This window comes from Lepidochelys kempii, chromosome 1 (assembly GCF_965140285.1).
Source record: "Lepidochelys kempii isolate rLepKem1 chromosome 1, rLepKem1.hap1, whole genome shotgun sequence".
In the NCBI taxonomy this organism is placed as follows: Eukaryota; Metazoa; Chordata; order Testudines; family Cheloniidae; genus Lepidochelys; species Lepidochelys kempii.
In genome coordinates this window covers 139,355,878-139,371,459 of record NC_136380.1, presented here as the reverse complement: position 1 = coordinate 139,371,459, position 15,582 = coordinate 139,355,878, and the positions used below count along the sequence as shown (strand labels likewise).

General features: G+C 42.5%; 1 protein-coding gene across 6 annotated transcripts in view; it reads right to left on the bottom strand.

Moving 5' to 3' along the window:
• Positions 1 to 15,582, bottom strand: part of NHS (NHS actin remodeling regulator) — a 344,832-nt gene that overhangs the window by 56,349 nt on the left and 272,901 nt on the right. The window contains exon 1 of one of the 6 annotated variants that reach the window (XM_073356235.2): positions 11,866 to 11,992. The exons of the other annotated variants lie outside the window; for them this stretch is intronic. Coding sequence (XP_073212336.2) covers positions 11,866 to 11,917 — 52 coding nt within the window. The 5' untranslated portion in view covers positions 11,918 to 11,992. Of the gene's footprint in view, positions 1 to 11,865; positions 11,993 to 15,582 lie in introns of those variants that run through there. 6 annotated transcript variants of the gene reach the window in all.

The window sequence follows — 15,582 nt, the reverse complement described above, 5'->3', positions numbered from 1 at the left end:
AACATCTCTGAGGGTGAGGTTTTATCTGTATTCAGTTTTATTACTGTACTAGACTTAGACTTGCGTGTTTTATTTTATTTTGCTTGGTAATTCACTTTGTTCCGTCCATGACTACCTGGAACCATTTAAATCCTACTTTAAGTATTTAATAAAATCACCTTTGACTTACTAATTAACCCAATACCGGGGGGGAGGGGAGAAACAGCTGTGCATAGCTCTCTCTCTCAGTGTTATAGAGGGCAAACAATTTATGAGTTTACCCTGTATAAGCTTTATACAGGGTAAAACAGATTTATTTGGGGTTTGGACCCCAGTGGGAGTTGAGCATCTGAGTGTTAAAGACAGGAACACTTCTTAAGTTGCTGTGCAGCTTTGCGGCACGTGGTTCAGACCCTGAGTCTGTGTTGGAGCAGACTGGCATGTCTGGCTCAGCAAGACAGGGTGCTGGAGACCCAAGCTGGCAGGGAAAGCAGGGGCAGAAGTAGTCTTGGCACATCAGTTGGCAATCCCAAGGGGGTTTCTGTGATCTAACCCATCACAATGAGTATGTCACCTCTGCCAGCTTTACACCTGTGAAGAGAGCCTCACTAGCCAGGGCAATTCTCTGGAATCACTCTCTCAGTGTCAGTTTAAGTTCACTATGGGCTGCATAAGAGTCAAAGTGAACTTGGCAGACTGGAGAATCCGGTGTTGAATTCCCCCCACACTCCCTCCAAAACACACACGTTCTATATTCTCCTGCACTTTCTATTTCTTTGCTCCCTTCAGGTCCGGCACCGCAACACTCTCTCTATGCTTCCCCAGTTGTTCCTCAGACCAATTCATTCTGCCTCCTCCTTCCTTGTAAGTTCCGCTCTCTGCTCTCCCATTAAATTCAACATTCACCTTCTGCTTCCCCTCTCCTTATGCTATACAAGGCTCCTACATGTTCATCCTCTTACAGCTGTCATTGGATAAGATGGACAAGTCGGGCTTTTTCCAATTAGTCCATCTTAAGCCAGCACTGCACATTCTTTATTTCATTAACTGTCTTATATATCTAAAGAAGGAATTGTTGACACATGTTTAATAAGGACAGGCTGGTGCAGAAGGACAATAATATAATAATCAATACATCTTCAACAACAAGAGAAGAGATTGCTGGATTAGTAGCTGCAGTGTGACTTCTCATCAGTCACTGGTATATAAGTAGATGGGAGATGAAAGTCTATTCTTCGCTTTAGAACAGAGTCACTTGCTGCTGCTCACTTTTCTTCATATCAGTCTAGGTCCTGCAAATGGTGCATGGCAATTTGTTCTCTCTAACATGGTTAAACCAGGACATCCAATTAAACATAAATCTAACTGTCCAACAGGATCCATTTCTTGGCTATAGATAAAAGTTACAGCAATGTGTCTAGGTCATGCTGGTTTTGATAGAATACTTGATAGACACATATTAAAGGTTAAATGAGAGTTTCACTCTAAGCATTGTACTAGCCATTTTCTTTCCTGAGGTCCTCCATAATAATAGGAAAGACGGATATTTCTTGGTCACATAGTGGTCTATGGAAATAGAACAAGTATCTACCAACTACATAAAGACAAAGGACCATCTTATTTAGGACCAGAATTACAAATTTCCATTCAATGCAGTAGAAAATATTTTCCTGTTCTAAGGTTATAAACTCTTCTGGGCAAGGAACATGACTACCTCTGTATTTATATAGCACCTACCCCAATTGACCACAATTCTGCCTGAGGCCTTTGGGCCATGATGCATAATATAAATGACAACATTTTACTGTGTCCGTTGAGAGTATAACTAACTGAACAGTGTCTGTTCCTAAACTGTGGTTGTCAGAAGATGAACACTGTGTTTGGACTTTCACTTTCAAACCAAAGTTATTCCTTAGAATCAGAGGAGATTTTGTCACTGTGTCTGGAACTAGAACTGATCTGGGATCTAAAAACTTAGTAAGCCAGGCCAATAACTAAACTACATTCTCGTCCTCCAAAGTTTCAGTAAAGCGGATAACTTAGCCACACACAGCAATAATAAATCGGCGAAGAGACCAAAATAGTTATTGTGCTCCAGTCTCTATTAATCTGGTTATGTAAATTGAACCATATTAGATAATATATCAAAGCTACAACACTATTCCATATATCAATTGCTTTTCTTTCTCATTAAACCACGTCTGCCAAGGTTGTTACAAACAACCAGATCCTTGTGTCTCGCCCCGTCATCTCCCAACTTGATTTTCTATGGCAAGTGCTTCAAGCAGCTAGCAGCAAAGACATTATGCACTACTGAAGGGAAAAGAACAACTGCTGCCTTTTTGTCACTTCCTTGCTTGGACAGCTATCCCAATGCTGACATGATGAGCTGCCTGGAAGCTGGATCTCGCAATCAGACTACCACGTATCTCCAGATTTATTTTCCTCTTTGGAGAGTTATAATCTGGAGCTTTTTCCAGCCCCATGCAGAATACTTTGGAAAAAGAACAAAGATTGGAAAGGAATGGTGTAGTTTATATACATATACACCTCAGTGAAAAGCAGTCACCAGATTTAGCAGCTGTAATGGGGACACAACAGAGCACAAAGAAGAAAAATAAATGATGAGTCACACAACTTACTGCAGCCTCGTGGGAAAAGACCCAAGTGGTGAACTGCATCACCTACTGGCAGTCCAAAGAACAAAGCTGGAGTTACTTAAAAACAAACACACACATCTATCAGCCATCAAATGAGAAAGTAAGTCTGAGTACCTTTTTTCAATTTGTAGTTTCATATCCATTGAATTAATAGAGAAGAGAGAGCAAGGAGGTAGGAGGTTGCATTCACAGGGACTGCTGTCTATACAAATTACAACACTGTGTTTCAAAGGCATTTCCATATTTTAGACTGGGTCAACTTGTCTGTCTGCTTATATGGCCTTCTTCACTGTAGCATCCAAACACCTCACAATCACTAATGAATTTTATCTTTGCAACTCCCCTGTGAGGTAGGGAGGTACTAGTATCTCCATTTTACAGAAGAAGACCTGTAGACTAAGTGACCTGCCAAAGGTAACACTGAAAGTGTGCAGCTGACCCCAAAATTGGACCCACTTCTCCTGAGTCCCAGTCCAGTGCTCTATCCACTACACCAGGGATCAGCAACCTTTAGCACATGGCCCATCAGGGAAATCCGCTGGCAGGCTGGTTTGTTTACCTGCAGCGTCTGCAGGGTCAGCCGATTGCAGCTCCCACTGGCCACGCTTCGCCGCTCCAGAACAATGGGGGCTGCAGGAAGCAGCGTGGGCCAAGGGATGTGCTGGCTGCTGCTTCCCGCAGGTGTTGCCCCGGGTGTGGTTTATTCATACTCTCGCCGTAATTACACCAAAGTATGTGTTTGTGTAGACCTGGCCTCAGACTACCAATGTGTTTGAGGCAGGGATTGTCTATGTATTATTTGTACCGCAACTCGCATACTGGAGCCCAACCTTGCTAAGGTCTTTAGGTGCTGCCACATTATAAATATTAAATAATAACAACAAATTTCAAATAGGCCACTGAAATGTTATCAGATGGCAAGAACTGGCCGGGAATGATTGGGTCACATTCAGACCAATGATCAAAACCTGAAAAGTACTATTCTTGGCTCTAGCATTTACTACCAGATACAGTTCCCTGCTATGGAATTATCAGATGTCAGAACCATCCTCTTTTTTCCTCAACAAGACTAAAAAGTTAAGGCCAAATTGTGGCTGCCTTGCTGAGGTGGGTAGCTGCATTGGCTTATCAAGCATTTAACATCTTAGATCACATGTTCTCTTTTTTGCAGTGTTGTCACAGCGCTGAATCTCACTATTTGCCATTCACTACAATCCTAGATCCCTTTTCCTGTGACCCCAAGGCCACCAATATTTCCCTGTGCATTTGCTTATTTCAAACTGCTAATTAACTTGTTCCAGCCCACTTCATCCATCTGAGATCCCAACTTTTATAGCGAGGGTCCCATCAGTACAGATATGCAATATGCACAGGGAAGTATGTTGTTAGTCCACAATGTTAGTACATACAAAGGAAGAAGGGAGGAAGAAAGAAAGAAAAAATTAAACTGACACCCAGTTCTCCTCCCATTGACTTCATTCAGACTAGATTTGGGTCCCTCTGGGATGGGAATGTGGGCCGGCTCCTCTGTTTTCCAGAAATGGAAGCCATGCAGAATCCTCAGGTCCCCTGACTTTCACTTACACAAAGACTGACATCAAAGAAATAAGGGGAGGCTTATTTTCCAGGCTCAATAATGTGGGCGCGATTAATACAACATCCCTCAACTTTCCCTGTGTATCAAATGGAGGGACATATCTGTGCTGTTACTGTTGAGCGGGTCACCTTTTCATTCCTAAAAAACAGCTTGTATCTTTAATCACTTTGCCAGAATAATAGCAGAGAAACAAGCACTTGATTGCCTGTGTTATCAGACACTATTGGAAAAGTCTAGATAAGGCTGCTGAACGACCTGAGCCTATTAGTATTCCACATGCAAACACCTTCCCATAACCCAGAGTCATCTGTATCCCAGCAACCCTTAAAATTTCATTCTCACGGAATTGCCAGATCTTTATCAAAATATAATTACAGTCTTAATTTGGAAGATAAATTTTGATTGCCTGTGCTGTGCCAAAAGGAAAAAAAAATCAGGTATGACATAGCTAAGGTACAAATTCTTAAATGTATAGCTCCATATCCAGACATGGCTGCAGTTCCCTTCTCCCTGTGATTGGGAAAGGTGAGCTAGGACAGAATGTTGGAAAATTATGGGTGGAAGAGGGAGGGCGTGCAAGAAAATGCCATTAAGACATCAAATTAAGTTTGCAATCAAAAAAGCAGTGACATTTTTCCAAGTTAGAAGTCTGGAGTTGCGGATGGAGTACAGGCATGCTATTCTGAAGCTATAGGATACAAATGTGACTGACAGTGTCACAGGGTGCAATTCAGACCAGTGAGAGGATCTGTCAGCACTTGTATTATAACCCTAAGTGCCCCAAAATGCTTCCCCTACGGTGGTCCCTGCTTGGGACATACACAGAGTCAGTGGCCAGCATGCACTTCATGTTCTATATACTGTACAGCTCTGATCCAACCACTTTTGTATCCAACAGCCTGCCAGGAGTTATCACAGACACATTCTGGTCTTATCAGACTTGGTTAATGTTAGCAGGTGACCCCAAGACACCCTCAGTCCTGAACTTTCCCAAGGCCATGTGCTCTGCAATGACCAGCACTCTCCTGCAACATTCAAAGGAATAATAAGGTCTTGTTTTCTTCTTCGAAGAGACAAAAGCACATTACAGCTTATTAATTCAACTGTGATGAATACACTCCTTCCTTCAAGCTCAGGACTGAGCTGGTTTATAGTAAAAATAAAACATGTATTAACAAGAGAACATAGGTTAAGTGATGACAAGTAAAAGAAATAGAAGTAGAGACGGTTACAATCAAATGAAAGTGAAAATATGCATCTAAAAGTCTAAAACTCAATCTAGCAAGGTACAGGCTTTGTTCAAGATGGTTTCTCTCATCAGTCGTTCTTCTTCCCAGCCATGGCTGACTTTCCCTCAGTCAGAACCTTTCACAGAAGTACATGGTGCTGGTTTTCCTCATCTTCCGAAATGAAAGATCTTTGCCTAAGCAGGATTCTCGCCTGTATTCAGTTCCCAGAGACTTCAACCACTCCTTAAGTGAAGGACACATCTTTGTAAGCTTGTGAGAGCGCTGACCCCTTGTGTCTATCTAGTGACGGATGCCAAAATGGCTTTCTGTCTCTGCTTATATCTTTCAAAGTTCAATTACCTTGCTTCAAGAGGCAGGATGACCTCCTGCTGTTTTTCCCTTCCTGTGGGCTTCTTGCCTTGCTGCTGAGTTGACTGTAAATGGGGCTTCCATTGTTTTTGGTCACACCTTGCTTTATTTCATTGGAGACAAATAGATAGCTGTGATATTCCCTATTATCTGGGAGAGACCTGTTTCTCCCTTTGTTTGGTCACAGACTGTAAAGCATATTAATGAGTATCCATAATTCCTTACATAGTTTCAGAGTAACGGCCGTGTTAGTCTGTATTCGCAAAAAGGAGTACTTGTGGCGCCTTAGAGACTAACCAATTTATTTGAGCATAAGCTTTCGTGAGCTACAGCTCACTTCACTTTTTCCTTAGTGTTAATACATATAGTTCACAATGATATTAATCACCAGTGAGTCATAGGCTTTCATAGAACACTACAACTGTTATACTTTTATAAATACAGTACTATTGTATACAATCAATCAGTTGATTCAATTGCTATCCTTTGGGGTTCAGACCTCCCACCCCGTCTTTATAGCCCAGATAAAGTTTCTCTTCCCTGCTGGCGCACAGACACCAAAGGTCTCCTTCCCTGTTTGTTATCTTGATCTCTATGTTTACCCAATATGTAAATGGATCTTCATTGTCTCTGCCTGATGCCCGGGCTGGTTAGAGAAGCAAATACACATTCCTTTGTTTAGGGCAGACCTGTTTACCAACTTCCACTAACATGCCTGGTTTAAACACACGTTATTCATAATTCCAGCATACATCAATAACTCTTAATACTGTGTACTACATTACACAAGAATATTAATGATCAGTAAGTTATTAGTTTTCCGATGACGTATTAGATGACCCCCATTAGATACAGATTACGATCATAGTGAGTTGATGAACACTAAATTGTTGAGACCAGCTGAAACTCATTACCTGATACCTGTGAGCCCCTGGCCCTTTGGCACTGGGATGCTTCATAGTGTGGTATTTTTTGAGTCCGATACTTTCTGAGGAAAGTGGAAATTGTAGCGAACTTGTCAATTCTGGCCACTTTTGTTTTCCCCCCGCAAGCTTGAATAAAATCAGCAGTTGTTTTATAGTCACTTCCAATGGGATCTCAAAGTGTTAGTGCCACAATGGGCTGCATATTCAGCAAGATGACCAAATGCTAATCCTGCGTAAAACACTTCCAAAATCCCTTTCACGGTTTCTTCTTTTAAATAAGGTCTTCTGACCCTAAGAACCTTGCTGTTATGGGGATGAGCTAAATGGGAGCACTTTTCCTTTAACTGTGATGGAGCCCTATGTATAAAGACACATGACCACCCAATTGCCTGGTGTCTTATAGGATGTAGAACAGCTGTTAACCCACTCAAGGGGGCTAAGATCTTCTTCACAAGCTGTCTGAAGACAGAGGAAGCCATATAAGTTATGCAGTATACCAAAATCATCTGTTTGGCTAGACCATGTGCCATTATGAAGATAAGTTGGGTCTGATCCTGCTCCCATTCACATGGTGCAAGATCACATCATATGTGCAGTAGTATGGAACTGGTGTCAGAAAGCCTGTTCCTCTAGTTCAAGGCCATACTTCTGGGAAAGGAGAGTTACTTCAGATATTTCCAAGAACTGAAATAGCCATGAGGGTTAAAAGGATTTCTCCAAAACTCAAACAAATAGCCTAAAATAGAAGGTAGAAGGTTTAAGAACAAGGAGGTAGTTAGCTATAAGTCACACTAATTAGTTAGTCTGTATTCACAAAAAGAAAAGGAGTACTTGTGGCACCTTAGAGACTAACCAATTTATTTGAGCATAAGCTTTCGTGAGCTACAGCTCACTTCATCGGATGCATACTGTGTTTTTCCACATATTTTTCCACAGTATGCATCCGATGAAGTGAGCTGTAGCTCACAAAAGCTTATGCTCAAATAAATTGGTTAGTCTCTAAGGTGCCACAAGTACTCCTTTTCTTTTTACTAATTACCTAGTTTCTAATTTAGCAGGGGTCTGATTCTCCTTCCAAAAACACTTCAGTTCCACCCTACTGAAGTCCAAGGAGGAAAAAAGGTAATTACTTGGACAGCAATGCTATCTCAAAGTATAATGCAATTAAATGCTTGACCTTAGTGGTTCTTGGTCACATGCATAGGCTTGAACTCAGGAATTTTCCCCCCAACGATATATTCACAGGGACCTTGAATTATTTTTAGTGCCCTCTGCAGCACTGAGCTAGACTCATCTTCTTGGAACCAGTGGGCATATCCCTTGCCACTGTATTTCCTGTGGAGGCCTTGGGCTGAACCTCAGTCTTCCCTGACATCTATTTCTATGGTTCCACCACTTCCTATGTGTGCCATAAAACATCCTCTTTAACTCACATTTTATCTTTCCTTCCCCCTCCACTGTATACCTATACCATTTGGATCATACATGAACAACACACACAGCAAATCCTTTCTTTTGGTTTCCATCTCCAGGAGGGATCATACAAATCGGGACTATCTACAACAGCAAGTAAACTTTGTCAATTAAACAAGCATAAGAGTTACATTTTAGGAAGAAAGAGCATGCCAAAGTTAACAATGAGAAAGGTAAGGGTTCCCACGTGTCACAGTCCTGTTTAGCCATCTGCCTTCTTCAGAGCCAATAAACAGTTTGTAGCCAACGTCTGGAGTAAAGAAACAAGGTAACCAACTATGGGCCAGATCCAAAGCCCATTGAGTCCAAAGTCCATGGAGATACTGCTACTAAACTTCGATGGAGGTTGGATCAGGCCCTAACTGCTTTTCAGTCAGCTACATGGAAAGTCTCCACTTCATGAAAACCACCCACCATCCTGACATTACCAGATGCCTCTGTGGACAGTTTCAGAAGGAAGGTCTCATCTTGGGGGGTGGAATCCTCTGCTCATCTTGGGGGGTGGAATCCTCTGAACAGGGGTGAGGCGTGCTGGGGGGGGCCAGTATGAGGACTTGGGCATTGTTGCTGCAAGTCACACACAGGTCCCTCAGCTAAGCAGGATAAAGCAATGCTCACCCCAGACCCATAGTTTTCTCTCTCTATTCTAAATGAATTAATTTTCTGCTAGTGAAGGGTGTCACACTGAAATCACTAAAGAATGAAGTTCTCTATCCACAGGCCAGCATAGGCAGCAAATTCAGTCTAGCAACACAGAGGTGGAAGTCTCCATATGCCAAGCCCATTATCTCAGCACTGCAAGTCACCCATTTCACCACCAATCCCGTGCACACTTCCCCCCCTAAAAATAACCCCATAAGTACTTTCTAATACCAGTGACAAAGAGGCATGTACCTAGATAAAACAGAGTTCTTGTAATCTGAAGACTGGACTGAGATTTAAGTGACACTTTTAAAACACTGCTTTTGCTTTCAAGACTTGCCCATTCCATAGGAACCATACTGAAGGTGCAGCTGGGGTGGGAGAAGGGAGGAAATAGTGGATTTGCTTTCCCAGTGCACCATGACGTTGCAGGAGGAGGAGTTCAAAATGACCTTAAGTCATAATAGACTGTAAAAGGAACCTTATGCCTCCCTGACATTCCTCATTCCAAGCTTGTTCACAGCTCGCAACAAATTTCCCAATCCGTTACAGCCATTAATATTCTCTGTAAGTACAGCATCGTATTTGTCAATCAGCATTATTGCACACTGTGCTCTCAATTTTTCTCACTGTCTTCTGAATTCTTGAACCAAAACCCCCAAACTTCTCACTCACTGTTGCCATCATAACCTGAATGGCACTAAAACCTATCACAGATATGCCACAAGTTCCTAGTAAGCAAGAAACAGGCCTTGTTTGATTAGTAATCTCAGTGCTTCTGTCGAGTAAAAGGCAGGCAAGTCTTATCCACTGGCGAGTGGAAGTACAGGAGGGGAACGCTCGATGATTACCATAGCCAAGCTGACTTTTAAGCATGGCTATCTCTGCCTTCAGACCAAATAATATGAAAACAAAGCACTGACCCAAGATAAACTGCAAGAATTACACAAGTAGCAAAATATTTGAAATAGCAGCATCACTTAATAATTGTCCACCATCTTGGCCAGATTATTTTACCCTTTATGGAATTTTCTTAATGGCTTTTATTAAAAAAAAAAAAACAACCACCACCAAACACAGCCTGATTGCGGCTGAAGATTCCAAGCAGAAAAGCAAGCAGAAAAACCCGTCTGTGCTGCTGCATGTCTGAGGGACAGCCTAACATTCCACTGATTTCTCTGAAAGACAGCAACAGGGCGGGCCTGGTGGAGGGACCAGTAATGAAAGGGTTAATGCATGGTATTCAAAATTCTTCTCTCAGACCATTAGAAAAGCCCATTTTATGTTCACATTTTGCATCCCGTTCCATTACAGTGAAATCCCTCCCAATAAAAACTGGCTTTCAAAACAAAAACAGAAGTCTCCAAAGGAAGATTCAAATGTTGTCTGCATAGATGAATGAGTCTTCCTTCCTTTTACATCAGCATTAAATGCGACAAAATACCTGAGCCCTTTCCCTTCCACCAGTGATTTGAAAAGTACACAATTTCCTTTGCAGGGAGCTCTGTGCCTGGCAACCTCTGAATCTCCATTTCTGGCTAGTAGCATAAATGCTGCATTCTAAACTCTTGCATGCAATGACAAGGATTCACACAACAGATAAAAATCCACTACTAGCAAGGCAAAACTTCAAATAAACTAAAAAGGCATTTTGAAAACCAGACAAACACTGAAATCAAAACCTCACAGCACAGAGAAAAAAAATATGGCCTTTGTTTGACCCAAAAATAAAGGACTACAAGAACTGCTCTGCATAAGAGTGAAAATAAATTACCATTGTGAGGATTCTCAGTAATTTAGAATCTCTAGTCAATGCTGAGAATCATTCTGGGACTGCAGGTTTTTCTTCTAACTTCATTCACCAGCTGTGTGAGGAATTAGTTAAAAATGACATCACTGCTGATTCTTTCCCCCACCTATCCCCATTCACATTCCCATTCACTTGCTAAAACAGCTCAAGCTGCTCCTCTCACCCCTGCATTGGCTACTGAACCAGTCCCATCAGAGTTCTGGGTTCTGCAGCTGACCAGTCCAATTTGTGTCAATGCAGGACAGCAAATTCATTTCTTTGAAGTCTTGTACAGTATCCCCAATAGAATCTACTTTAAAGCTACAATATTCTGTCCCCTAAGAAATCATAATAGTTCTAACCTTATTATGCATAATACATTACAGAGCCAGCTCCATTTAAAGGTAGATTTCAAGCAGGCAAACAGTCTTCATGTTTGAAGCAATAGTGAGAGAAACAATCTCTTTTGGGTTCTGCCTTTTTCCTCTTCTTTCATAAAGCAGATGGCCCTCTCTGGTGGTTTTCTGTATCCATGTTGCATTAGAACTGCAATCTATCTCCCCCTCCTCCCCCAAATGTGACATCATCAGAACCTGACTCCAACTCTACTACTGTACAAAAAATAATTCTGAATAGGAACTACCTGGGATGAGGTCATCTAGAGGACCAAAGTGATGCTGAAGCCTGAGTAGCGTCTTACAAAAAACTGTCACCTGAATTTATTAACCCTGTATTTGCTGGAGATCAGGCCACAAAACTGCCATTCTGAAATCAGGTTTATTTTCATCCCAAGGGGCTCTATAGTTTGTAATTACCTGGGATGGACAGTGTATAGATACATCCATAACATTCCCCAGCATACATAATTCACCTTGTCACTACGTTTACATCCCTTACCTAACTGCTGAAGAGGATGCTGCAGCAAAAGCCCTCGGCCAGCAGACAAGACTGGTGCAAGGAAGCCAGCTTGCTAGCACACAGCATAAACATTGCAAACACTCCTCTGCACTCTGAAGATCTTCAGTCTAAACATTACTAAAAGGGAACCTTCTAAAAATAATTTCACCTCTGACTCATAGCTGCAGCTCCTTGACTACAGCCACAAATTCAGCAGCAAAGCAGCAGTCCAGCCCCAAAGCAGGGCCTGCTGCTCAACCTGGCTGTTTGTTACTAAGGGCACAGACGTCCCTACTCCCCATACCTTTGTATTTTCTTCTTGGGTAGCGTTGGAGCTTGTACTGGGAGTTGCCCATCCCCGATGTGGCCAGTAGACACCACACAACATCCTTGGTAAGCCCCACTGGTCTAATGGACGACAGCTACTTGGTTCTGCATCCTCTCTCATTCACTCTGAGGCTAACAGCAGCAGAGACTGAAGCAGCAGCAGCAGCAGCAGCTCCAGCACTGGCCGAAAAGAGGAGTCTGTGTACATGTGCATGTGTATTCCAAGGCTGTGTATATACACCATACACATCTGTATATTCTGGACCTCAGTACTGCAGATTACTGACACCGCTATATAGGTCTAGAATATTCCACCAGTAACAAACATAACACACATACTCTATATGTAGCTGTACAGAGGTTTATTTGCACAGTAGATGCATATAAATTAATCTCTACACGCATACAAATGGTTGTTTGTGCAGTGCTTAGCACAATGGGGTGCTGGTCCAGGACTGGGGCTCCTAGGCACTACAATAACATCTGCCCCATGCAGACCCTGCTGCTGCCCTCTAAAAGGTACCAAGAGCACGCTAACATAATCCTGTTCGAAAGAGGACGACACCAATGTGAACCAGGTACATTTTAGACTGTGCCGGGACCGTCTACAGGAGGCAGTTAGAGAGCAATACGTTAGAGCGACCTACAGCCACCACAGCCTATGGCTTGGATGGTGAATCCAGCTCCCCAAATCCCAGTGAAAATCACCACGGTTTCGTCTCCTGTCAGACCTTGGAAATCATAACTGCACATGCGCCGCAGGAGCAGTGGAGAAGAACACCCTGGTATAGATTTGCTGCGTTTGGGATTTGTATATAGTTACACACACACAGAGGTCAGTCTGTGTGCACCTGCACGCACTTGTGTAGTTTGGAGGGGCCATGCTCCAACGCCCTATATACAAGAGCTGTCAGTGCATTTTCAGAACTAGAGCCCTCCCCAAACAGCAACGTTAAAAAAGGTACATGTTTCTTCTTAGCAAAGCATATTTAATCCTTTGAAAAAACCTTTGAAGACCCTTTCCTCGTTTTATTTTGGTTCCTTTACGTGACATTGACAACAAGAATTTAAACTGAAGTTAGGAGTGTTGAAAAAGTGCCATCTGATCTAATGACTGTCATATGACAAAAATTACATTCTTCCCTAATTGTGAACCTTCTTTATAGGAAACAAACAAGACCATACTCATAAGAAAAACAGACAAAGGAAAGTCATGGTTCGTGGAGGGGAAAAAAACCCAACATATAGGTAATTAATTGATAAAATACCACACAGAGTTTCTAAATTCCAGCTCAAGGAGTGAAGAAATCCCTCTGAATAGAATGAAACAGAGAGATTCCCCCCCTATTTTCTGCTTTGTTATATTGATGTTAATTGGTATTTTCAACTGGACAATGCAGATCATTTGGCTCAAATATTTGCGTGAATCAGGCTACGTCTACACTACAGACCTTACAGTGGCACAGTTGTACTGCTGCAAGGTACACTTGCAAGACCACTGTAAGGTCTCCTGAGTAGCTGCTCTACGCCGGCACAATTAAACCACCCCCAACAAGCAACAGTAGCTATATTGGCGGGAAGCACTCTACTGCCAACATAGCACTGTCCACACCGGCGCTTTTGTGGTGAAACTTATGTCGGTGGGCGGTGTCTTTTCACACTCCTGACCAACAAAGGTGCTGCCAACAAAAGTGCTAGTGTAGACAAAACCTTAGACGAAGATTAGTGCTCAAGAAAACGTGCTAAAGATAGCAGTACTTACGAGTTAAGTATAATGTGGACACTTGGGGCTACACTGGAGTTTCCCAGGTTTCAATGAGGGTAGAAGTTGTTCCATGCTGTATAAACTTCCCACACTACTGGCAAATGCACCTAAATCAGGATTTGCAACATCCCTTTTGGCTCAGTGCTAAGCCTCCCATGAGCAAAGCCTGACAAGTGTACTACATTAAGCGGTGCACTTCGTTTCTAAAGCCCTTTAGGACTAGAACTGGGTTCAGATCATTGAACTATTTTTATTCTTGGATCAAGACCTTCAAAGGTAATCAGCATGGACAATTAACACGAAGAAAACTGTACGTATCTCGCTGAACCCTACACACAAAAATCCTTCACTGTATTTATGTCTTTGAAATTAGAGACAGAAAAAAATAGTATGTGAAAAAAATTAGGATTCCCCTCTTTTCAGATCTCTCTGCAATCTTCCCTGGATTCTGCCATTTTCTGAAAACTTAAGTTTCACCGTCCTGCCAATTCAAAGACAGAACTGTCGCAAGGTAAGCCAATGTGTAGTAGCCTGCTGCTTTTTTAAATTGGCCTTGTAAAAAACTGACTTCAGTCAAATAACAGTAGCGGTCCAAGGAGGAACTCATCCTGCCCTACTGTGTTCACCTCAAGGAGGTCTGAATTTCAAAGCTGACTGGATTACTTAAAAGCTAACCATTAAACAGAGCCAACCAATTCAGTTTCTCTCTCTCGCCTCCACTCCACCTTTTTGAAAGAAAAGAAACATTAAAGATTAGAAATTTTAGGACCAGATATTCACAAGATTTTTTCAGTACCAGAAAATACAATTGAGACCAGATTCAGCACGCTGAGCTGCACTGGAGATCTGACCATTAGTCTCGCAACGGCAGCTGTCAGGGGCTGAGCACTTTTGAAAATCTGGCCTTCAATGCACAAAAGCCACTTACTGATAAGTTCAGGTTCCCACAGTAACTGTAACTCACCCAAATTGTACAGGACATTCATCCCAGGCCAAATTCTACTCAGTTACACCCATACAACCTCCGGTGCATTAGGTCCACTTAATTTCCTCTGCCCCTCCTTGCCTCTAAGGAAAGCTCAATCTGTAAACTCCCCCCCCCCAACTAAAAAGTAGCTTCTAGTCAATTATTTCTTTTAATATCTTTCCTTCCCTCCTCTGGCCCTCCTCTCCCTTAACAGCAGCAGGGATATTCTCTCCCCAACACAACCCTCCCAGTGGGTCATATCCCAAGGTTGTTATTCAGTCAGTTGCTGCTTACTGATGTAGGGAGTGATTAAAATGGGACCCCCCCTATCAGCTTTGCTGATCTGAAGTGGGACAGTGAGATGGGCAAGGGCCATGTATCAAGTGCTCAGAGGTAGATCTAAGGAATCCATCCGGCCTGTTTTCCCCTTTGATCCACTTGGCTGAATGGCATTTCACATGCAGGCTACTCATGCCTCCTATTCCCACGACTGTGTAGCTCATGGAACATCAAAGAGTGCCCCCAACATTCACTGTGTAAACACTCTTTAATTGCAAAATAAATTAGTGCTACTGGGCTGACTCACACTTTATTTATAATTTACTCAGCCACGCCCCCAGTGCCTAACAGGAGCTCAGCATTTGACCCCTGGGGAAGGTGGAATTGGTGTAAAAGAAGTGGGGAGTGAAGGGAAGGCGGGGAAGGAAATGAAAAAGGAGCCATGAGTATTGTAATTTCCCATTTCCATGTACATGTTATACATGCAAGGCACATATTATGCAGCTCATATTTTAAATCTTACTCTGAAAAAGATTTGGGGGTGATGGTGAATAATCAGGTGAACATGAGTTTCCAGTGCAACACTGTGGACAAAAGGGCTAATGCAATCCTTGGATACTTAAACAGGGGTATCTCGAGTAGGAGTAAGGAGGTTATTTTACCTCTGTCCTTAGCACTGGAGC